General features: G+C 50.5%; 3 protein-coding genes across 5 annotated transcripts in view; all 3 read right to left on the bottom strand.

Annotated features, from left to right (window-relative positions):
* Positions 1-180: 180 nt before the first annotated feature.
* Positions 181-3,782, bottom strand: NKAPD1 (NKAP domain containing 1). Its single transcript, XM_014884682.2, has 5 exons — positions 3,510-3,782; positions 2,664-2,764; positions 2,333-2,485; positions 1,794-1,847; positions 181-1,389 (listed from the first exon to the last, which is right to left on the bottom strand). The coding sequence occupies exons 1-5, from the start codon at positions 3,576-3,578 to the stop codon at positions 864-866; spliced, it is 903 nt and encodes a 300-aa protein (XP_014740168.1). The 5' UTR covers positions 3,579-3,782; the 3' UTR covers positions 181-863.
* Positions 3,783-4,899: 1,117 nt separating this feature from the next.
* DLAT (dihydrolipoamide S-acetyltransferase) lies at positions 4,900-13,523 on the bottom strand. Its single transcript, XM_014884681.2, has 14 exons — positions 13,290-13,523; positions 12,132-12,233; positions 11,774-11,898; positions 11,502-11,658; positions 10,412-10,538; positions 9,936-10,123; positions 9,387-9,552; positions 9,129-9,196; positions 8,430-8,513; positions 8,236-8,343; positions 7,840-7,955; positions 7,403-7,565; positions 6,860-6,996; positions 4,900-6,354 (listed from the first exon to the last, which is right to left on the bottom strand). The coding sequence occupies exons 1-14, from the start codon at positions 13,506-13,508 to the stop codon at positions 6,225-6,227; spliced, it is 1,890 nt and encodes a 629-aa protein (XP_014740167.1). The 5' UTR covers positions 13,509-13,523; the 3' UTR covers positions 4,900-6,224.
* Positions 13,524-14,675: 1,152 nt separating this feature from the next.
* The window catches only part of DIXDC1 (DIX domain containing 1), a 30,814-nt gene continuing 21,941 nt past the window's right edge, over positions 14,676-23,548 (bottom strand). For all 3 annotated transcript variants that reach the window (XM_088177877.1, XM_014884677.2, XM_014884678.2), the window contains 15 exons: positions 23,086-23,198; positions 22,626-22,774; positions 21,654-21,743; positions 21,501-21,554; positions 21,014-21,064; positions 19,982-20,086; positions 19,560-19,613; positions 18,967-19,059; positions 18,818-18,889; positions 18,257-18,343; positions 17,978-18,139; positions 17,806-17,872; positions 17,112-17,220; positions 16,815-16,923; positions 14,676-15,980 (listed from right to left, as the gene is read on the bottom strand). In XM_088177877.1, coding sequence (XP_088034003.1) covers positions 15,900-15,980; positions 16,815-16,923; positions 17,112-17,220; positions 17,806-17,872; positions 17,978-18,139; positions 18,257-18,343; positions 18,818-18,889; positions 18,967-19,059; positions 19,560-19,613; positions 19,982-20,086; positions 21,014-21,064; positions 21,501-21,554; positions 21,654-21,743; positions 22,626-22,774; positions 23,086-23,198 — 1,396 coding nt within the window. In that variant the 3' untranslated portion in view covers positions 14,676-15,899. The remainder of the gene's footprint in view (positions 15,981-16,814; positions 16,924-17,111; positions 17,221-17,805; positions 17,873-17,977; positions 18,140-18,256; positions 18,344-18,817; positions 18,890-18,966; positions 19,060-19,559; positions 19,614-19,981; positions 20,087-21,013; positions 21,065-21,500; positions 21,555-21,653; positions 21,744-22,625; positions 22,775-23,085; positions 23,199-23,548) is intronic.

The raw sequence follows: 23,548 nt of genomic DNA, 5'->3' as shown, positions 1-23,548 counted from the left end.
CTGTTTTGTGCTTGTCCAGGACACAACAATCACCCCACACATTTCCCCAGTGCCCTGATTTCATCTGCAAGTGTGGTGAAGCAGAAACAAAACAGCACAGGGAGAACACAGACACACACCCAGACTGTGCTCTGTCCCTGGGCTTTGCTCCAGAACAATGACAAAAGCATCAAACACATCTGGATTTATTTATTTTATTAAAAGGCTTGGCTGTTTGCTGCAGGGAGAACGGCCTGGTACCAGTTTCTCCAGTAACACTGGGCAGAGCAGAGACAGGACACAACACCCACCAAGGCCTCTCTGTCAGCACAAATGGTTTCAGCATCCCCATAGAGATGGAAGGAAGGTAGACATGGTGGTCAGCCCACAGCAGGCTCTGGACAGGAGTCTAAACCAAGCAGATGAGCTGATTCACCATTAGAGAAGTCACTGCACCTTCAGCTCATATTCCCTCAGCTCCCCTCCATGCCCAGCTGACCCTGTGCACGCCCCCATGGTGGAGGACGGGAAGACAAAACTACCGTGGGGCTTACAGTGACATTTCCTCTGTTACCAGCTTGATTTATCAGCCTGTCCTCTCTCCTACTGGCCATTGTTTTGGTGAGCCAAAAGAACAATCTGTTCCAACATAATTTACAAAAAAACCCAACTCGATCACAGCCAAAGACTCTGAAGCTGGCAGGATGTAGGTGCTGTCCTGCTCTGCTGCCCTGTGAGCCCGGGGGCAGCCAGGCTGCCAGGCTCGGTTGCTCCCTGTGGGCTGGCAGGGTGTGTGTGTAAACCAGTATTGGAGCAGTGGGGCAGTGCAGAGTGACAGACCTGCCTCTGTCCTCCCCTCCTGCTCTGAGCTGCACCCAGACCCCTCAGTCCTCATCAGAGCTGTCCTCAGATTTCTCATCCCCCGCCACCTTCCAGTTCTTCCTCTTGCTCCTCTTCTCTGGCACCTCACTCGGCCTTTCCGGTGCCGAGTTGTGCCGCTTCTTTCTCTTCCTTGGGGGCCGTTTCTCCTTTTTCCCCTCGGATTCAGTGTCCTCAGAGCTGCTGGTGCTGGAGCTGCTTGCATGGGAAAAGTCACTCTCCTGCCCAGAAGAAGAGGTAGGTTCCTTGGCAGGCACTTTCCTGGGTTTTTTCTTGCGCTTGTGTTTTCCTTTCCGGGTGCTTGGAGTCTCCTCTCCTGAGCCCTCGCTCTCCCCCCGGGAGGAATCTGTGGAAGTTCTCTCCTGCTCCTTTTTCTTTTTCTTCCTCTTTTTGTGTGAGCGCTTTTTTTGCTTCTTCTTGTGGGATTTCTTGGTTCTTTTCCTTTTGTGGGACTCACGGGCTGTTTGTTTCCCCGGGTGGGATCTCTTCTTCCCATTGACAGCATTTTGCTCATCTCCTTCCTGCTGATCACTGGAAAAAGAACAGAAGGAGATGAACTGAAAGCCACTGAGTGATGAAACTCATTTATATCCAATCTGTAAGCCTGAAAAAACATGAATGATTCTGCTGGGTATAGGGTAAAAATAATTAATTCTGTCTTAAAATCTTGTTTTTCCACTCTCTAGGATACTGCAAGAATTTATTTACCTCCCAGACTCATAGATTTTGTTATCTCCAGCTAAACACGAATATCATAATTACTACAAAAGTTTCTCCTAAGACTCACAGCTCATTAATGGATTTGAGTTTTTTAACCGTAAGGGCTTGCTCTCGAGGCTGATCTCTATCCAAAAATTAAAACTCAGTTTGTAGAATTCCCTGTAGAACTTGTCAGAAGGCAGATTCTGGATCTATCAGTAAGGTGTCTGCCTTACCTGTCTGTGTCAAATTCTTCAGGATATAACTCTTTATATCCACTGTGCCCCCACCTGTAAGAAAGCAGAACCATCCATTAAAAACAGACAACGTGTTTGAGGACAAAAATGCAATTCTGAAAAGGCAGAGCCACAGAATGAATCTGAGTTTAGACAGGGAGGAAGGAAATAGGACTGATTTGATTTGGTTGGTGCTATTTAAATCACCTTATGTTCTCAAAGCACAACTCAAGATTTTTTTAAAACAACCTTGGATTTGTGTTTCTTGAGGTTTTTTTAATGCTTATTGGGCAGAGTAATAAATATTAAGCTTAGGGCTGAGATTTTGCTGCTTAGTGTGGCTTAGAAACTCCACAGATGAGCTCAGATTGGTCATTCTGTGACATGGCAGAAGTTTGTACACGTTATTTATTCTCAAAATGAGCTCAAGCTCTATTTTATCACAGCATACACCGAACAGAAATGTGCCTTTTTTTTGTACAGGACTCCAAAAAGATGTTTCAATTACAACCACAGAACACGGAATTCCCCCCACAGACCTGTCTGGCATGTTGGCTTCACATTCATACAGCTTTTTATTCCAGGATCTGGCCCTGAGGAGATCATCTTCCACCAGGTCAAGGAGCTGTGGGTTCCTGGATTTCCAGTTCCTGTGCCCCTCGTCGTCGAAGCCATCGCTGCGCATGCGACTGCTGCAGAGAGGGAACAGCTCCTTCAGGGGGGAAACACCACCCAGAGACCCCCCTCATTTACCTGCACCTTCAACATTTCACAGCTAAATGAACACAGAAATGGTCAGGCTTAAGCAGAGGCTTCACCTCTTTCCGAGGAGTCATTAAGGAGAAAATCAGTATTTCTGTGATGTCTCACCTGGAGGTGTCTGATAGCATTCTGCTCTGCCTTTTCCAGTAAGTCTCTTCTGTCTGCTTCTCCCATTCCCTTATTTTCCACATTTCTGTCTCTTCCTGAAGCTGAAATCACAGAAAGGGAAACGACTTTAACATCAGGGAAATTCACAGTCATGCAGCACGTAAGCTCCAACCTCAACACTCCTGGTAAGAAAACTCACAGGCACCTTTCCTACCATCCCCAAACAAAGGATTATTTACACATATCTGTATCCAAAAGAGAACTTCCTCATGGTGGTTAGACCTGCTGAATTATGATTCATGAAAGAGTTTGTTAAACTTAATGGAGTTGCTTCATCTTGCCTGTGCACACAAAGTTCAGATTGTTTCATGCAATTAAAAGCACATACACAGTGCAACAAATGAAATAAAACCTATTAAAGATTTGCCACTTTTTAAGTAAGTACAGACATCTTCCCTCACTGGGGTGACAACTGAAGGGAAACGGGGTGAAACTAAAACTCGGGGAAACCGTAACGAGTTTAAACCGAACTCGACACAAACAGCGCTAAACCGAAAGTCACCCTGAGGATGCGGATGCGGCCGATTCACCAAACTCCTTTTATTTCTGCCGAACACCCAAGGATCAGCAGCGCGGCACGAAGCCCGTCCCGCATCACCGGCTGGCATCACCGGGATGTCCCCGCACCCCGGGATGTTCCCCCATCACCGTGTGGCACAACAGGCCTGTCCCCGCACACCCCGGGATGTCCCCGCACACCCCGGGCTGTCCCCGCACCCTCACGCTGTCCCCGCACCCCGAGCCGCCCCGCTGGGCCCCGCAGGCCCCGCTCGGCGCGGGCCTCACCTTGTTGTGCGCTCCGGTGTGGCGGATGACGTTGCGCAGCAGCACCTTCCCCACGGGCACGCGGGACATGCTGTGGCCGCTGCCGCGGGCCCGTGCCGGGCGCGGTGCCGGTGGCTCTGGTGGCGGTGTTTGTGGCGCCGGTGGCGATGTCGGTGGCGATGTTTATGGCGGTGTCGGTGGCGGTATTTGCTGGTGGCGGCGGGGCCGGGCCGGGCCGGGCCGGGCCGGGCGGGGGACGCGGAAACGCGCGGGGCCGCGCGCGCGCCGCTTCCGGCGCCGTCTCCAGGGCAACGGCGCCGCCATGGCCGCCATGGCCGTGAGGGCCGCGGGCTCCGGGCGGCCCAGACCGAGCAGAACCGCCCCAAACGGAACAGAGCCGCCCCAAACGGGAACAGAACCGCCCCAAACGGAACAGAACCGCTCCAAACGGGAACAGAACCGTCCCGGTACCCCCGGGCCCAGCCCCGCGCTGCCCCCGTGGCTCAGAGCTCCCGGAGCATGGGCTGGGACAGCAGGTGGCAGCTCTAAAGAAATCCTCTTTTGGGGAAAAAATACCTCAAAGCAACCGCAAAAATTCCCAGAAACTCTGTGTCTGGAAAAGCTGTAACTCGTTAATAGTTTCAATCAATTATTTAACTAATAAAATTTTATATAATGGTTTAAATTCAATTTTAAGTAATGGTTTTAATAAAATTTTGAATAATAATTTTAATCAATTTTAAGTCTTATTTATAATTTATTGTTTTAATTAATTGTTTTCCTTAATCGTGGATATTCTTAGCCAGCATTTAGCAAAGCTGTTGTAAGATACTTCTTTAGAAACAGCTTGGGAAAATGCCTGAAACTTCTTGAAGTTTTGGCAGATTACACAACAAAAGCCCAGAGTGAAAATCTTCAGTGAGGTGGGGTTTAGGGTGGTTTTAATTCACTTTTTACTCGTGAGGGATGAGTATCTCAAATAATGCCTTCAGAGATGCAAGTAAGAAAAGGAAGGTCGGAGGAATAGTAGCACCATCAAACTCACAAAAAAAAAAAAAAAAATTAATGCTGAGACACCCTGTCACACACAGCCCCCCACAGGTGAAGCTGCAGACAGCAAAAAGCAAATGTCTGGGAAGATTTGTGATGAAATCTCAGGTTAATAGGGTGAGTGTCACTGTGAGACTGAAAGGCTGCAGAGCACTGACCCAGAGCAGGAAAGCCACACACAGCTGAAGAGAAAAGCACTGGGACATGGTTTAGTAGTTGTCAATTCCAAACATTTAATGGAACATGGGTTCACTAAAGCCAGTCTGGAATCAGGGTATTTCAGGTCATTCAAGAAAATCCAAAACCTTAATGCACTTTTTTTTTTTTCTTAAGCAAGGCATCACAGCAACCAGACACTAAATAGTTCCCACAAAAATATTTAATTTCCACAGTATTTTCTTTCAATATCTTCAGTGAATTATGTAGAATTTTACAGGAGACAGTACTTAATGCAATATACAGAATAACAAGGATCACCCTGAACAACTTCTTCCTTTTTTTTTTCCAACTCTGTCCCCCTATTTAATTCTCCTGGTCACTCTGTCATTACTGCACGGTTGTCCTTTTTTTTTTTTACATGAACATTTCCATGTGGAAAGTGGAATTTCAGAATGTTCAGCACTGCAGCCCTTGCAGGATACAATGCCTGGAGTAACTGGACACGAGTCCAACAGACTAGAGAAGCACCTTACATACAATATGTACATGGAGAGCACATTCTGCAGCTTTACTGAGGCTGGACAACAAAGACAATCCAGGGAAGGTCTGCAATTCCAGTGGCTTAAGTCAGAGCTTCCTATGTTAGAATGCCTGAAATGAAAAATCCCAAACATCCCAGTCCTCACATGATTAACATCCCCTGGTGGGATTATGAGCATGTGTGATTTGTCTACACTGGCTTCATTGAGCATTCTGCAGAGCAGTTACTTCCATGGCATCAGAGCCTGGGCTTAACTTAGCCAGAGGAACAGCAGCTACAGAGTTTGATACAAAAAGCAGATGTCAGTGAGAGTCCATGAGGAGACAGCACAATCCCTGTGACCCCACAGACAGCAGTGCTCTGTCACCTTAAAGTGCTCAGCAGGGATCACGGAGCTGAGAAGGTCCCGGGCAGTGCCAAATTCCAAAAGGGCTTTGGAACAGCAGCACTTGGCCCTTGAGACACCATCCCCAGGCACTTCAGTCCCTCAGTGCTGTGCCATCTCCCCCAGCCCAGGACAGGAGAATGTGGGAGTTCCCCTCCTCCTCCTCCTCCTCGTACCTTTCTGTGGCCATCTCACCTGCACTCCTGTGAAGAGATGTTTGAAATTCCAACCTGACAACACTGAGGTCATGAATGGGATGCACCCCCTGGGCACCCGAGTTTAGAAGCAGCTGGCATAATGCCAGGATCATTTTGGGTTTGTTTTTTTTTTTAAATCTGGGATGCTTAACTCTGTTTTGGAAGAGTTTGCAAGTTAACTAACTGTATAAAAATACAGTGTAGCTGTAATATTGCTCTGAAAAGCACTTTTGCAAACTTTTTTTTTTTTTTCTGTACAGACTGGTAAATAACATTACCAGATAATATAATACATATTTTAAATTAAAAAAAGAAACTCTCTCAAAGTCTGAACACTAAAGTCTAAACAGCTTGTTTAAAACACAACAGTGTGACCCAGGAAAATTCTGCTTTGCATGGTTAAATTATAGCAGCATGGTTACTGGTTTTTCAAGGAAATTCTTGAACTCAGCAAGCCACTGTGCTCCAACTGCTCCATCCACAACACGGTGGTCACAGCTCAGGGTGACAGACATCATGCTGGCCACGTCAAAGCTGGGAGAAAAACACAAAAAAAAAAGGGTTAACACACTCCTCTGCAAGGCAGTGCCACTTAGACAGCAGGAAAGCTGTTCTTGGAATAGCAGGGAGTATTACCCAACAGCTGCCAGGAATAGCAGCTGGTGCTTGGTGACAGAGGTTTCCCCCAGTTGCACTGGGGAGCAGATCATGTTCATTCCTTCTCTGAGGGAAACTAAGGAGGGAACTTCCCACGGGCACTAAGAACACCTCTGTGTGCTCTCCTTAGGGCAGGGAGCTCAGCTTTCCTCACAGCACAAGGACAGCCCCACACAAAGAACAGGAACCATTTTAGCTCCAAGCAGGGGGATATTATATACAGGATCCATTCTTTAGGTTTTCCTTACGTGCAAATTTAAGTAAGCAGTGAAAGCACTGTGTCAACAACACATTTTAGGGTTTTAAAAATTATTTTCTGATGTAGGTGTTATGAAACCAGGCATGATTTTAGAGTTTGATTCAGGATCAGATGAAAACTCACCCTTTCTCATTATCAGCTGGCACTAGTATTTCTTTTGAGGAACCCACTGCCAGGATGCAGGCTTGAGGTGGATTGATTATGGCAGAGAAATTCTTAATCCCATACATTCCTAAATTGGAAATTGTGAATGTACCCCCCTAGAAGAAAACAAATACATTCATGGTGAATCTCACAAAAAAAACCCAAACCTGGTTTATGTGGGAATATGAGGAGAGGTGGGACCTCATGCCAGTCTGCAGCTCCCTGATGAGGGGAGAGCAGGGACAGGATCCGGGGAGCAGCTGGAGCTGTGCCAGGGGAATTTGGGATGGAAATCAGGGAATGGGCACAGCCCCGAGGCTACCAGAGCTCCAGGAGCCTTTGGACACCTCTCCAGGGATTCCCAGGGTGAGATTTGGGGTGTCAGTGCAGGGCCAGGAGCTGGATTCAATAATCCCTGTAGGTCCCTTCCCACTCAGGATATTCTGGGACTCACAGAACAGCCTTTACTCCTTTGAAACAAGCCAAGAGCAGCAGAGCACACCACCACCACGAGTGTCCCACCTGGAATTCGTGAGGCTGGAGCTTCCCTTCCCGGGCCTTGGCTGCCAGGGAAGCCACGTCCTTGCTGATGGCAGCCAGGCCCTTGATGTGAGCGTTGAAGACAATGGGGGTGATGAGCCCTGCGGGGGTGCTGACAGCCACACTCACATCCACCACGTGATTCCTGCAACACACACAGCAGATGAAATCACTCCAGCAAGACAGCAAACAAACAAAAAAAAAAAAAAAATTCAAAACAGGCCAGACGACCCAAAATTAATATTGATTTACAACAATTATTTCACCTTGCTCACCAGCCTTAGAGTCAAAGATTTTTATCACTTTAACAAAACCTCTCACCTTCATATCATTTTTATCCCCTCCCACAAATCCCAGCAGAAGTTCTGTTTTGCCACGAACAAAGGAAGTTTCTGGCTCTGACCATGCCATAAACTTACTGCCTAATAACTGTGTCCAACCATGAAGAATTTGCCTCAGGCACCTTCAAGCACGCCAAAGCAGAAGCTTTAATTATGAAATCGTTGACAGAAAGCTTAACATCAGCTGGGACCTCCTGCAAATAAAGAGATTCCAGGTGTCAGTTTGTCCAGTTTGTCCACTGCACATCACCCCAATTAATGAGGGCAGTTCACAGGAAACATTAAAAAACAATCACACCAGTTGCAAACATTAAAATGCAAAGATAATTTAGAAGGTGAAAGTATCTCCTTCGTAATACAAGAATGTACAGTTTTTAATGTTTAGTTTTCATCAAATTTGGCTTAGAATTATTATTCTGACCCACAAAAGGCACTGAAAAGTGTTTTTTTCCAAGCCCAGATGCCAGAACTCACCTGATTGAGCTCTTTCCTTAGCACCAGGACTTTTCCCATGTTCACATCGATGGACAGGTAGTAGTGAGGTATCGTTTGTTTGGACTGCATCAGCCTCTGAGCAATGACCTGGGGGAGGGCAGAGCAAGGAGCACCAATCAGCCTGGAAAACTCATGGCTAAAAACAATGATTTTGGAAAAGAATCAAGTCTTACCCTGCGAATGTTGCTGATGGGGATGTCTGTGAAGGTCCCCTCGGGTGCTGCAGCAGCTGCAGGAACTGCCCCCGGGGCTGCAGCCTGCAGGGAACACCAGTGTCAGTGCCAGAAACACCCACAGAGCACCTGCAGCTCAGTGCTGAGGCCAGGCTGCCTCTTGGGAAGAGCACTTCTCTATTTGCACCTCTCCAGCAGCCACCAGGCTCCTTCCAACCCCCATATTTGAAAATGAAATGCAGGATGGAGTGGTTCAGCAGTACAACACTGACATGTGTTGCTGTGAAGCTCCCAGCCCAGCCAGTCCTGCTCTGGCACCTCCATCAGCTCAGGGACAACACAAACCACAGCATCAGAACACTTTTGGGGCAGCAGTGACAGGCTGGGGTTTGCTAGGTCTGCTTTTCCTTCTGATCCCCTCTCCTCAGCAATGCTGGACCAGCTGGAACTGGGTGACCTCAGCCTGTGAAGATTTAGCAACCAAACCAAGGCTTGGGAGCACACTATTTTTTTTTTTCCCCTCAGTGGAATATCAAAGGGAGAAGGCTTCATCAGTGTTTCTGGCAGGTTAAATTTCACAACCTTACAGTCACCACTGCCCACACAATCCAGCAATGCCAGTTCCATGCAGCAACTGCTCTTTCACAGAGCCTTCCCATTCCTGTAACATCCATCCCCACAGATTTCCAGCCTACTCACTGGAGCAGCCTTTGATGGCACAAATGACTCCACATCTTTTTTGGTGATTCTGCCATCTGGTCCAGTACCTGAAAGAGGCAAAGAAAATGGAAGAGGATTTTGATTATTTCCAACTTGACTTTGTTTCTAAATGTACCAGTTTTATTCAATAGAGAGAAATCACTGAACACAACTGCACAGTCAGGAAGAACAGCAAAATATGGATCTCCAGGGACAGAAAACTGACAGTGAGAGCAAAGAAGTGGAAAGGAAAGGTACCTTTCACTTGGGTAAGGTCAATTCCTTTCTCTGCTGCCAATTTCTTTGCCAGGGGACTGACCACCACCCTTCCTCCTTTGTGGGGTGGCCCCGCTGTGGGGGCTGCTGGAGCAGGAGCAGCAGCAGGCTGGGGAGGAGGAGGAGCAGCTGCAGGAGTTGCCATCACCTAAACAAAGAATCAAAGCCATCAGTGGAACCACAGCACGAGAACTGGCCCATCAATTGAGAGAGAATCACTCATCTGCACAAAGGCTTCCAGAAATGAAATCTGGGAAGGAGGTCGGCTGAGCTATACACCAAATAAATAAAGACTTAATGCTCCCCATTTTCAAGGATGAGGAATCAGAAATGGCACAAGCAACAAGGTGCCAAAAAGATCAGAATGAATGAAACCTGCTGTAGGTCTTGGAGAGCAAATTAGTGATCACTTCTCAACACATGGATCAGCCTTGCACTCACAAACCAGAACACTCCTGTTGAAGCCAGGGCTTCACTGCCAAACAACAGCTCAGATCAGGCTTGTCAGAGGTGCCCAGGACTGCTCCTTACCGGGGGAGGAGGAGGAGGAGGAGCTGGAGCCTTCATGTCAGTGACTGCAGCAGCCTGGTAGTCAGCAAAGGCTGGGATATCAGCCTCCTTCTCCACAATGATGCACAGAGCAGCTCCTAAGGGCACATCTCTTGTTCCTTCAGGCACCAAGATCTTGGCCAGGTAGCCTTCCTCCTGCACTTCAAAGCCTGCAGGGGAGAGAAACAACACTGAGGAGCTGAAGAGCTGCTCTAAGTGCTGCTGCTGCTGCTGGAGACAGGAGAATCCTTACCAGCAGGGAACCTCTCCATGCACTTGCTAAGAAAGTGATGAGGAAATAAAAGTATTTTTAGGGCTCCAATGTTTGGCTCTCCAATGGAATGAGATGTTAACAAAACTTGTCCCACAGCATCACCCCCTGAGCAGCCAGAGGAGCTGGCAGAGGCTGCCTGGGACCCTTCCAAGGGCACCTCAGCCCCCCTTGGCTGTGGACTCACCTATTGTGGCTTTATCTGTCTCAATTTCAGCCAGTAAGTCTCCCTCATTCAGCTTCTCCCCAACCTTCTTCTCCCACCTCTGCACTGTGCCCATTGTCATGGTGGGTGACAGAGCAGGGAGAGTGATCTGGGAAGGCACAGAACACAACACAATCAGAGCCTGGTGGTGCACAGGGCTCAGGAACACAGTCTGAACTCCTGAGAAATGATGCCAACCTAAAGAAGCAGCTTTAATGCACTCCTAGGTCTGGCTCCATGACAGCCAAGCAGAGCTGTCCCACTGTGCTGCTTTGGCTTCTTTTAGCAAGGCCTGAGCAAGGAGAGCAAGCAAGAGCAGAGGGCAAGAAATGGATAAATCAAAATAATCATCACTGCCATCACCCTGCAAGGCTAAGGAAGGCTGGAACAAGTCACTTTGTCACTGTGACACACACACAAAACTGGGCAGAGGGGGCAAGCAGAGGAAAGAAAACAACTTTAGGAGCCAAAACACAAATTTAGAAGCCATTCATTAATTCTTGTATTACTGACTTTGAGTAACATCTCAGACAAATCTGTGGGATGGGGTTCAATATTCCACATTTTCAAAGGGATGTCAAAGAAACCCTCTTGTACAAAGTGCTCAAATCCATTTGGATACACTTCAAAATCTAAGCAAAGTAAAAAGTTTATATCCACAAACACAGCTCATTATTAGTCACCCACAGACACTTGTGGTGTGTTCTCCAGAGCACCACAGACTGGAATTCTGCTCTGAGATATGAGCAGAGCTCATTCACACTAAGCACAAGGTCTTTTTATACAAGAACTGTCCAAATAATGCAGATTTAGCACATTTTTCAAGACAACAACCCTGGAGAGACAAGTCTCTCCTCCACCAGCAGCTGGGATGCTGAAATAAATTAAATTAAAAAAGCTTTCTGGGATGTCCCCCAACACCTGCTCTAAGCACACAACAACTGAAGTGGAATAGTTAATAAATTCCCATTCCAGACAGGTGGGAATACCACACAAAATACCCCACAGGTGGCAATGCCAGGGGCAGAAAAAGAGTGTAAGAAGTCCCAAAGCAGGAGCAGAGCTCTCTTACCTGCATGTGAGGAGGGTAAGAGCTGCCAGGGGCCTGAGGAGAAGGCTGAGCTGGTGGGGAGGGGGCTGCAGCTGGAGGGGGAGGCACTGAGGCTGCAGGGGCAGCAGCTGCTGCAGAATCCAGGGTGTAATTTTTGAAGGCATCAATATATTCAGGCCTAGAAGAACACACAGAGCCCCAAACCCCGTCAGGTGATGCTCTCAGTCCTTCACTCAAGGCACCCCAGAAGCCCCAAGAGGGGAAATTCACATTAAATGTTAGGAAATACCTACTTTTCTACTGTGATACATATTATGGCCCCAATAGGAACATCCCTTGTTCCTTCTGGCACCAGGATCTTGGCCAGGTAACATTCCTCCAGGCTCTCAAAGCCAACTGTAGCTTTGTCTGTCTCCACCTTTGAGAGAGAACAGGAAATGGTGAGCCCAGAGCCTCCCAGTCTGTTGTAGGGTCAGAGCTCTGGAAACACCACCCTGAGGCAGCAGCTCTAGGGGAGTTTGTCCCCAAACTGAGAGGCTGACAGGCACTCCTTCCCACCAGCACCCCTTGGGATGTGTGATCCAAAATCAGTCTTCAGCCAGGGACAGCCCCCAGGCCAGGAGAGCCCACCCAGCCTTGTCCCCAGGATACCTCTGCTATGAGATCCCCTTCATTGATCTTGTCCCCCTCCTTCTTCTCCCAGCGTGCGATGGTGCCCATCTGCATCGTGGGGGACAGCGCTGGCAGTGCCACCTGTGAGGGACAGGGCAGTGTCACAGCCCAGACAGATCCAGCAGCAGGAATCACACACAGGACAGAGACAAATCCCCAGCTCAGCCTGCGATGTGGGGCACAGCTCTGCTGCAAATCCCCACGGTGCTGGTGAAGAGCCCTGGGCAAACCCACACGGGCTGAGGGCAGGGGCCGGGCTTGCCCCATCCCTGGAAGTGTTCAAGGTCAGGCTGGATGGGGCTTGGAGCAACCTGGGACAGTGGAAGGTGTCCCTGCACATGGCTTTAAGGTCCATTCCGACCCTATAACAGTCTAGGATTCCACCAAGAAAGTTTATAGAGAGCCTGGGCCTGCCGAGGGACCCACAACGGTGCTGGGACAAAGGACAGAGGTGATGGAGGTGGCACCTGACAGCCACCCACGGGCTTGAGGCTAAGAGGTGCCAAAGGCACAAAAATCGCCGATTTTCTCCCAGTTTGGGCGGCCAGGCGCTGGAAAAGGTTTATCCATGGAGGTGGTGGAATCTCCATCCCCGTGTGAGCTACGCGGATCGAGGGCTCCAGCGGCAGCGCTGGGCTCCTTACCCTAAAGGTCTTTGCCAGCCTTGATGATCTCATAACTCTGTCCCCGGGGACAAACTGAGCTGAACGGGGAGGGGACGGAAAACGAGGAGGGGGAAAACGAAGGGGCAGGAAGGGGGCACGGAAAGGGAAGGGGAAAGGAAAGGGGAAAGGGAAAAGGAAAGGGAAAGGACGAGCAAGGGAAGGGGGCGACACGGGCAAGGGAAAGGGGGGGCAAGGGAAAGGGGGGGCAAGGGAAAGGGGGGGCAAGGAAAGGGGGACACGGGCAAGGAAAGGGGGACACGGGCAAGGAAAGGGGGGCAAGGGAAAGGGGGACACGGGCAAGGGAAAGGGGGGGCAAGGGAAAGGGGGACACGGGCAAGGGAAAGGGGGGCACGGGCATGGAAAGGGGGGCACGGGCAAGTGAAAGGGGGACACGGGCAAGTGAAAGGGGGGCACGGGCAAGGAGAGGGGGGTACGGAGGACAGCCGGGGCAGGGGTTCTGGGTGTCTCTCACCTTCTGGTGAGCCGGGAGGCTGCAGCAGCGGTGCGGGACGATCCGGGGCCAGGCCGGCGGCAGCAGCAGCGGGCGAGGCGCGGGGCCACCCCAGGCCGGGCCGCGCCGGGCCGGGCCAGCCCCGGCCCCGACCCCGGCCCCGAGCGCTCGGCGGGGCCGCACCAGGCCGGGCGGCCCGGCCGCGCCCCGGGACAAGCGTCGCGCCAACACCCGCCACATGCTGGGGCTGGGCTGGAGCCGGGCTGGGCCGGGCGGGACCGGGGCCGGCGGCGCTCGGTGACCTCCGTGCGGGCGGCGCGGCGCGACACTGGGGCGGCCGTAAAGCGGCGGCGGAGGGAGGGCCCGGCCCGCCTCAGCAGCGCCTCAGCACCGCCCCCGGAACGGAGAAGGGAAAGGGAGCAGACTGCGCAAAAACAGGCTTGAGGGAAGCGCTGTGGTTCTGCACAGCTCGCTGAGCGCAGGGGCACTGAGAGGGGTCGGGCTTTGCTCCATGGAACAGGAGGAGAGGGAACGGCCTCTGATGGGGTCGAACACATAAATATATCCCAGTGGCAAAGGCCGTCAAATAAAACATAGCAAGTTCCACCTCAACTTAAGCAAGAACTTCTTTCCATGGAGGGGGTTTGTTCTGAGGTGTGCTCTTACTACCATAAACCAGGTACCTAGTACCATAAACCCACTTGTCTGATATCCCAGGCATTTCTCTGCTTACTACTGGTTTGTTTCAGCCCAACTTTCCTCGGAGTTACTTTCCTGATCCTGTACTTGTTAACTTGATCTTGTAACAAAGTCTCTGGAGTCAGAGGTAAACTCGTTTGAAATTGACACCTTTTGGTTTTAGGAGGGAGAAACTTCCCAATCCAAACTGCTTCTCTCAGTAGTAGAGAAGGACATGAAGCTGGGAAACAACAGACCTTGAAAAGTTTCGTAATTTGCTGTATGAGACGCCAGCCTGGGTGCGTGGCTGTTACCGAAATAAAACTGATGAGTAAACCCCGAGGAATGAAACACCTCGGAGAAGTTTGCAATTCAAATACAATTAATCTCAGTATCACCAGCCCATGCTCTCTTCACTAGAGACCATGCAACAGAGGAACTATGTCCAGGGGAGAAAGAAAATCTTTGTTTCTTTTCCAAAAGGGATGTATTTACCCCATTAATTAACTTGTTCATTGATGAACTTTCCTCCTGCTGTCTGTAAGCAGAAAGTCACACAAATTGTCCAGAACGTGAGGCAGCTTGGGTTGTGCCAATGTGACACAAAACCACGTAAGAGCCTTGATATAAGACCCAGTATAAACCAGTTGGATTTCCACAGTAAGATAAAATTACAAGGCCAGTGTTGTGTCAACAGAAGACGATACAAAACATCTCAGCATCCACCGGGAAAGGAGTAAAACACAGTATAATGCGTGCAGAAATATACAGAGAGCACTTGCACTAGTATAAAAATATCCACAGTCCTCAGACAAATGTGAATTGGTACAAAATAATTTCAAGAACATGTTTACAAAAGGACATGTTAATATAAAACAGTAAAACCAGGCTGCCCCCTGTCCCAGCCTCATGCACAGCACACACAGACAGCCCAGGGAAGGCCCAGAAGGAGCAGAGCCCATTTAACCTCCCAAACCCACAGGCCATGTAGAGAAACAAAACCACAAAACCAAAGGGAAAAATCCACCCTGGGGGGATTTTGGGGTTTGTTCTTTCCCCGGCAGTTCTTTCCTGATCCTTCAGGACTCAGCATAGCAAGGAACTGTTGTGGGTAAGTGCTTGGTGGCCCTGGCAGTGGGGGACAGCAGCAGAGGGGTGTCTGTGCACAGGAGGTGACAGCAGGGAGGGCAGGAGTGCGGGGACAGCAGCTCAGCAAGGACAGGGGTGGAATGGCCTCAGGAAGCAGCTGATTCCAGCTCCCCACCCATGAAATCCTTCAGCAAACTAACAAGCACCAAGACCCCACAGCCCTCAGCAAACCCAGAGCGCCTCGGAAATGGGAACAGCTTTGGAGAGCAAGTGGGGAAAGCAGGGCTGGGAAATGGGAGCCTGAGTTTGGGAGAAAGGGAGCTTGGCCAGGTTGGAGAGCTTTGCTTCAGACCATGCATCAACCCTCCAGAGGACTCTTCCCCCCCAGGACAGGTCCTGTCAGTCTGCAATGTCCACAGAGCCACTCTGCTCCTGCAGGACAGCAGCTGCTCAACCTCCAGCTCTCACAATCCACCAACATCTTCTCCATGAAGGCAAAGCTTCACATTTTCACCATCAGTGCAGTTTTCTGTGACACCAGCACAGGAGATGCCCAGCTGAGCCTGCAGCACACAGTGCAGGGATGGAGGAGAAGGGGGCAGAGCATCCTTAAGGCCTCCAGGATTTTGCTGGCAGGGCCAAGCTGGGCATTTCTGTCCCCCAGAGCCATCCCTGAAGCGTCAGGACAGCAGCTGCCCTCGGGCATGGGCAGTCAGGTGCCAGCTGTCCATGCACCACCCGTGGCTTGCACAGAGATTCTTTTTTGGCAGCTTGGATTGGCCTCCAGCACTTGGGCTCCTCGGTCACTCTCTGAGCTCTGCAGACAGTCACAGGTTTCCATAGAAACAGGGCTTGAAAGCTCCATTAATTCTCCCCGTGGTCTTCTTCTACCCAGGCCACGATTTTCCCCTCCCAGCCAGGAATGATATCATCATCATGGAATACCTACCAAAAAAAAAAAAATTAAATAAATAAAATAAAGGATTTCAGTCATGTCTGGAGTCTGGATACACGATTCTGCAGTGTGAGTGGCATCAGGGGCATGAAGTCAAATCCTAGGTCAGATTTCCCAAAATAATCCAGGGAACACATGGGAGTGGTGCCGGGGGTATGAGTCACATTTTCACAATTTAGCTAAATAACAGACCAGACCTCTTTAACCAATGAATATCAGGATTATCACTGGCTTTTTTTTTTTTTAACATTAAAGGTAAACTAAAGACAGGAACCACGCCTTTTCTGAGTCAGACCACAACCTCCAGATGCTGCTGCTGCCTGTCCCCAGAGAGGGTCACCCTTTGCCCTTGCCCCAATCGATTTGTGAAGCAAGAACTGTCCCTGTAATGAATCCAATCCACACCCACACCAGCCTGAGCACGAGCTGCAGCACACAAAGGGAACCAGGCTACACACACACAGTTCTCTCTGAAAAACCTTCAGAGGAAAGCAGGAGATTGTATTTTTAATGCAGCCTCTCCCATTGCAACAGGTTTTATAAAACCTGCAGCCTGGATTTTTTGCTGTGTCCCCTGAGCTGTGTCACAGGCTGGCTTTGCCCAAGGGGCTCTGCAACTCCCAGGCAGTCACAACCACATCCATGGAATTGCTTTTGCTGAGGATGAAAATATTTTAGCACAAGAGGAGCTTAACCCACAGCTGGGAAAGCAGACAGTTTTGTTTGGGGGAAACATCCACTATTTCATTATTTTGAAAGTGAGGTGGCCATGGTCTCCAGGGCTGTGTGGTGACACTGATCCCACAGCTCAGTCCCACATTCACCTCCTCCTTCACTGTGCCAAACTCTGGATCCAGGGCTTTGAAGTGGTACCGATGGGTTCCTTCCCGATCGATGGCTGCCTTGAAATCCTTCAGAGTCACTTCCCCTAACCTGCAAGGGAGATAAATACAGAAACAAAATACAGAAACAAAGCTCAGCGACTACTGCAGGTAATTTTCCCCAGCCAGCAGCACGAAATCCAGTTCAGGCCCAGCAAAGCTGTGCTGGCTGGGAGCATTCCCAGAAAATGCGAGTGCTGGTTTTAGGGGCACAGGAGGGTTGGGAAGGCCCAGCCTCACCTCTTTGGTATGCTGACCATGAAGGGGGTGAGGGAGCGGTCGGTGAAGTACAACACTTTGGTGCAGGCACTGGTGCTCATCACGGGCGTGCTCTGAGAGTGAGGCAGCTCTGCAAGGCAGCAATTCCCTGATTATCATCCCTTATCACCATTATCCTTCCCCAGCTTCCCATTCCAGCTGGCCAGGATGGATGGATGGTGGTGCATGGATTTTAATTTCCCCATTTGTGCTTCTCTCCCCAGCTCCTGCCTTGTTTCCTGCTTCCCCCCGCCAAGAGCTGAAACAGAGGAACTGAACCGCACAGTTTTAAAGCTGGAAAATACTCTGGGCACATGGAAATGTGGCATTAATAAAGGCTGCACCGTTCTGTGGATATGAAAGGCAGCAAACACTGAGCAGGGAACACTTCTGTGTCCCCACTAGATGGTGCACAGCAGCAGGAAAGCTGCGATGACATCCCTGTTCCCAGTGATTGCCATGGTAATTTGTGCTGCAGCACTGCCCAAGAGGCCCAGACTCGCACTGTGATGGTGCTCTACATAAAACCAGCCATAAATGTGTGTCCCTGCCCTTTGCAGGGAGCTCTGCACAGGGAGGATCCTGTGCGGGTAAAGCTGGAGGGGGCAGATTCCTATACCTGCCAACCTGAGCAGTGAATTTGGCAGTGGAAAGGCAGGACCTGCAAGGCACTTACTGGATTTGGGAGGCCAGGAGTCTCTGCACTCGTTGCTCGCTCTGCTCGCTGGTGATTTCCCCCGGACCTGGGGCACAAAGGCAAAACAGCAAAGACAAAGCGTCAGCTCCTGGTCAGAGCCCGCAGGGTGGTGAGTGAGGGGCAGGAGCTGAGTGCCCTGGGGAGCCTTTACCCTCCTGTCCTGCCTCTTGTGCGTCTCCAGGCGGTGCAGGCGCTCCATGAGGCTGGAGATGCCCTGCTCCAGGCTGTCGATGGTGTGGTGCTGCGGGTCGTGCCCACTGAAGCTGTTCCTGAGGCTGCGCAGGGCGTCCCGGACCAGCTGCAAGTCACTGGTCTGCCCAAAACATCACAGCTCAGACCAACCCAGGCTGCTGCTCCCCAGCAAGGGGAAACCTCTCTTAACAAAATCAGAGAGTTGCAGGTTGGGAATGCAGCCCTCAGGTGCACTTACCCCTCGGTGGGCTGTGGGGGCAGCTCCTTTTCCTGCTGGCTGCAGAAAGCCATTGCTCTGGGCACTGTGACTGCTGAAAGCCATCACCTGGGCAGGGGAAAATGTGAGTGTCAGGACCTCCCCAAAAATCCCCATTTATGGACTTCAAAATGAGAGGGAATGAGTGATAAAACTCCCGTCTTCTCCCAGATAAAGACACTCCCAAAAGTGTGCAGGGAGTTCCTGGTCACAGCACAGATCTGATTCCTCACATAGAGGTGGAAAGACTCAATACCAGGGTCAGCAGGAAAAGGAGGAGGTAAATTGATCTGTGGTCTAACCATTGCCAGGCTCAGAGGTGAAGCTGGAAGCTGAGAAAGCCTCTGGCTTCCCTCACTGTTTCATCCCTGAGGATTCCGAGCCAGAGTTCTCAGTGCTGGGAGCTTTGGGGGATTTTCCTGCCTTAATCGGGGCTCTGGCAGTGAGAAGACAGAGCCAGACCTGTCTGGGATGAAGGGGAGGGTTTCTGGACACAGATCTCTGGGCAAACACCACCCCACGTGTGGAGCAAGGCTCCCATACCTCCTCAGCTTCTCTCTTCATGCAGTGAGCCAGCAGAGCCTCCTTGTGCTCCAGCTCCCGCTCCAAATCCACCTGTGGAGGGGCAGCAGAGGAGTCACCTCCACCTGGGCCAGCCAGGCCAGCTCCCAGGGCAGCCCAGCTCTCCCTACCTGCTGGTAGCTGGCCTCAGAAAGCTGCCTGAGCATCTCATCCAGCTTGGTCTGGTGCTGCTGCAAGTGCCGATCCTTCTGGCACAGCTCCTTCTGCAACACAGGGGATCAGCAGGGCAGGGAGGGGGGCTCAGTCATCTTCCCATGGCAGGGAAAATGGTTCATCTGCCAGGATCAGGTGACTGGCACGGGCTGTGCTTTGCCAGATCTTAGAGCCGAGTGTCAGAGCTTTATTTTTTTACAAGATCAATCAGGTTTTTATTGCCCAAAGTCCCCCTGGCCAAAGATCTGCTGCTGAGGTCACACAGCTGTCCCAGAGAACACAGATTCCCGAGGGATCAGAGGACAAACAGGTCACCCAACTCATCTGCACGAGTGTTGGACACTCAGCAGCCACCACCAAAAACCACGACAATAAAAGATCTGCAAGAAGCTGGTGGGGGGAATGCAAAGAACTCTGATCCCTGCACCTCTCTACAAACACCCCTGGCTCCTGCAGCTCCTTCCCAGGGCTGTCCCAGTGCTATGGAAAGAGAAATCCCATTCCCAGAGCTGCAGAACCACCCAAATCCCCATGGAGGAGGTTCCATTACTTTGTACTCCGCCAGGAGCCGGTTCCTCTCTTCAACCTTCCTCTGGAGATCAACCTGCAGGAATAACAGCCAGCTGTGAGGCAGACATTCCCAGAGAGTGAAAACCTCTGTTCCTTGTGCTAGAGGGTGACCAGAAACCTGCAGAGATCTGCACAGAGCAGGTGCCAGCTGCTAAGCCAGGGAGCAAGGAAATGCAACAGCACTGAAAGTCCCTCCCTGTCCCAGCTGAAGGTCCTGGAGGACAGGAAGCAGGAGTGAAGTCAGGAATCTCCAGCCTCACAGCTGGCCAGCACGCTGTGAGCAGCCTGTGCTGTGCAGAGACCTTTGACTGCTTGTTCACTATCCCACGACCCCGAAATCTCTGCTGCAGCCACCAACCCCCAGCCAAAATATCCACAGCAGCAGCAGCAGCAGCGACTCACGTTCTGGTTGTGCAGCTCCTCCTTGTCCATGTTGGCTCTCAGCAGCTCCTGCTTGAGCTGCAGGACTGCAGCATCCTGCTGGATCAGCCTCTGCTGCAGAGCGTCCTGGGGAGAGGAGATCTCTGCAGGAGGGGCAGAGGGGCCGGGGACCCTCCCTGGGCTCAGTGGCCAGAACACCCTGTGGCCACTCGGGGCTCAGGAGCTGCCAGGGGCCCCCGAGGGCTCTCAGCCTTCCTGCCTCTCCCTTACCCACAAGTGATTTCCCTGCCAACATTTTGGCTACCAGCACAGAGGGATTTCTCTGCTTCAGCCTCAATTTCCCACTCCAGAAGTGAGGAGCACTGGCTCTGATGGATGCACTCAGTGCCCTGCAGCTCCTGCTCCAGCCACGCACCCAGAGGGCACAGAGAGGCCAAGATCAGCTCAGGACACGAGGAGCCTTAAGCCCCGAGTGTGACCCAGTTGTGCAGTGAAATCCTCTCTGGAGAGGCCAAAGTCAGCACTAATTCTGCACCTTTCACTCACCCGGAGCTCCACCTTGGACAGATACTGCTGTTTGTCTCCTTCTGACAGGCAGCTCTAAAAATACCCCAGATCAGCAGTGTTCACCACAGCAGAGGCACAAACTGAGCCATTTCTGGGCAGGACAGGGACACCCCAGGCTCATTTTCCTGTGCTGGCAGGAATGAGTTCACTGGGCCAGTGCTACTGGGTGAGTGCTCCAAGAGAGAGGGAGGAATAAAAGAGCCAGGAGAACCAAGCAATTTATGCCTCTTTGAAAAACGGGGGGGGGGGAATAAAAAATAAAAAAGGGACTATTTGACCACAATCTTACAGACAGAACAGAAAACAGGAAATCCAGCTCCTTGTACCTGCCTAAAAATTCAGCAATAAAACACAGGATCCCCCACCTCCAAGCCCCCAATACTCCTCCTTCCACGATCTGAGATTCCTCAAAGCTGTGTGGCTGCTGCTGGCCCTACACTCCTAAAGCACTACTATTTATTTTTGATGAAATGCCCCTTTGCTCACCTTTATTCCCTGGAGGTTCCGAGCTTCTTGTTTGTATTTCAGCAGCTCCTTCTGCAAATGCAAACCAATTTGATTAAACAGCACCTTGTCACCCCTTCAGAACCAACCAGAGCTGGTGTTTTCTGCTGCAGGAGGAGGCACTTCCCACCTTCTCCCACAGATCCAAGAGCCAGTCAGGCCCTGAGAAATTTTAATGAGTTACAAACATGACAAAGAGCTGAGAAGGTCTCTTAAGCTCTGTTATTTAAGTCCTGAGAAAAAAAAAATGATTGCTCAATCCCCCAAATCTGTCCTTCAGGCCAACATCAAACACTTCTGCCAGCATCAGAACTGCTCCCAAGCCTCCAGAGTTGGAGCCCTAACAGAATATTCCCCATTTCATCCATCATGTTGCCTACCCTGCCTTATCCCCATCCCATTTCCCCCCCAAAATCAAGTAGAACAATCTGCAAAACCTCTCTTCCCCCTCCAGCTGTCACCCTCTAACCTTCAGATCTTGATTTTCTTCCACACTCTGGTCCAGGCGGCTTCGGATGATGATCTGAATGCAAAATATCAGCGTTGTTATTGTGCAGCAGGGGCAGGGCAGGGCAAAAAGGGCAGCTGGGGCAGGGAAATTTGGGTCCAGGGATGTTCTCACCAGCTGCTCCTCAGGGCAGGCTCCACGCTCAGAAAGTTCAAAGGACCCTTCCTGCTCATCCTCAGGTAAAGAGCCATTGAGCAACAAAGCCTGGGGAGATAAAGGGAGGGGGAAAAAATCCCATTTTTAGAGATTTCGAAGGGAAACAAGTGAGCTGCAGCTCTGGCCAGCAGTCACTCCTATCAACAGTCCTTAACCAGCTTCATTTCCCATTTCTGCTGATTTATTCCCCTCAAAAATGAGGGTGTTTTTTTTCTTCAGGAAAGAACAAGAGATTTATCCCTTGAGAGTTCTCCCAGGGGTCTGTCAGCCCATGCTCTTCCCCACAGAAAGAACCAAACAAGGACAACTCAGATTTCCAGGGAGTGAAATCTCAGCTGTAGCACCTTATAGGGTGTGTGTGCATCAGATCCCCAAAATTTCGACCAAACTCTCCGAACTGGAGCCTCTCAGTTACTGAGTAAGAAGAGAAGAATCGATGAGTCAAATCCAATATCCTGGCAGCAGTGCCAGTCCCTCCTGTCCCTGCTCCCAGTGGGCACAAAATGCAGCTGGATTTTACCAGTGAACCAAGGAATTTTTAATTTTTTTTTTTTTGGTGACTCTTTTGTGTCCTGCCCATTGTCCCCGGGGAAAGTGCCCTCCCAGCTGCCTGTGCTCCTCACACAATCTCTGCTTTGTTTACTGCCACATAAATATTTACAATTCAAAGCCACTGTGGTTCCCAGCACAAACAGAAAGGGATGTTCCTGAGAGAGTTCAGTGCCTTCAGCATATGGATCAAGGGGCTCTGTTCCCCAGGCACAGCCAAACTCACCCTGGGCTGAGGGGCAGCGAGGGGAAGGTCCCACAGGTGAAGAATTGTGGGGACAATGTGCCAAATATGAAGGCTCAGCCAAGCTCGTGGAGTGACTGATGCAGGGCTGGCTGACCCTGGAAGGGAACAACTCTCTGACAAGAGAAATCTCTCACCTGCAAACCTGAAATCATCTTTTTCGCCTCCTCCATCTCCTTTTCCAGGTGGTCCTGCTGTTCCAAGAGCTGCTCCTCCCATGAGTTCTCCAAGCAGGACCCAGAGCTCCCTGCCTGCCACTCGGGCTGGAAGTGAGAATCGGCCTCTTCTGCAAGAGAGAAGAGCTGCATGTGCCCAGGACACCTGTCCCACTCACCTGTGCCAAGGTGTGACAGCTCCTCTGACCCCAAGGGTTTGTGTCTCATTCCTGACACATTTTATCCCAGAAAACTGCACTGGATTCAGGGAGAACTCCAAGCACAGCCCTGGGGAGCTGTGTGTGACAGAGGGGGAAAAGCAGCTCTGGGCTTTGCAGAGCATCCCTCAGAGCCCCAACGACACCCTGGAGGCAGCATTAAACAATCCCAGTCCCTGGGGAGCTTTTCAGCTTTTGCTACACAAAAATTCCCAATGTTTTACCTGTTTTAGTCTCTGCCTCTTCAGTTTGGAGGATCACAAGTCTCTCCTTCTCCTCTGAGGGGGCTACAGTGGATTCACTCTTTGCACTGTGGACAGGGCTGGGTGAAGTCAGGCTGCAGAGCAAGGCAGGAACAGCTCTTTTAGATGAAGATAATGTTGATCAGCACTAATTTTAAGCAATTCTTTCTCCATATTCACTCTTCTCTAAGAATTATCTGCATCCCAGAGAAATCTTCAGCAACTCAACCTGGACATATAATTTTTTAAAATTCAGACTCACACAGTGGTAGGACCACACTCAGGATTAATTTACTGCTGGACTAAAAGTTCCCCTGGTTTCCTCTCTTGCTCCAGAGCTTTCAGATGAATCATTTCACCTTTAAATCCCAATATAATTTGAGAGTCGGATTCCACTCACTCGTGTTCTTCAGTTAAAACTTCTTGCAAGTGCCCACATGTTTTC

This window comes from Sturnus vulgaris, chromosome 23 (assembly GCF_052056855.1).
Source record: "Sturnus vulgaris isolate bStuVul1 chromosome 23, bStuVul1.hap1, whole genome shotgun sequence".
Taxonomy (NCBI): domain Eukaryota; kingdom Metazoa; phylum Chordata; class Aves; order Passeriformes; family Sturnidae; genus Sturnus; species Sturnus vulgaris.
Note: the sequence above shows the minus strand (reverse complement) of the source record. Positions and strands in the feature narration are given on the sequence as shown.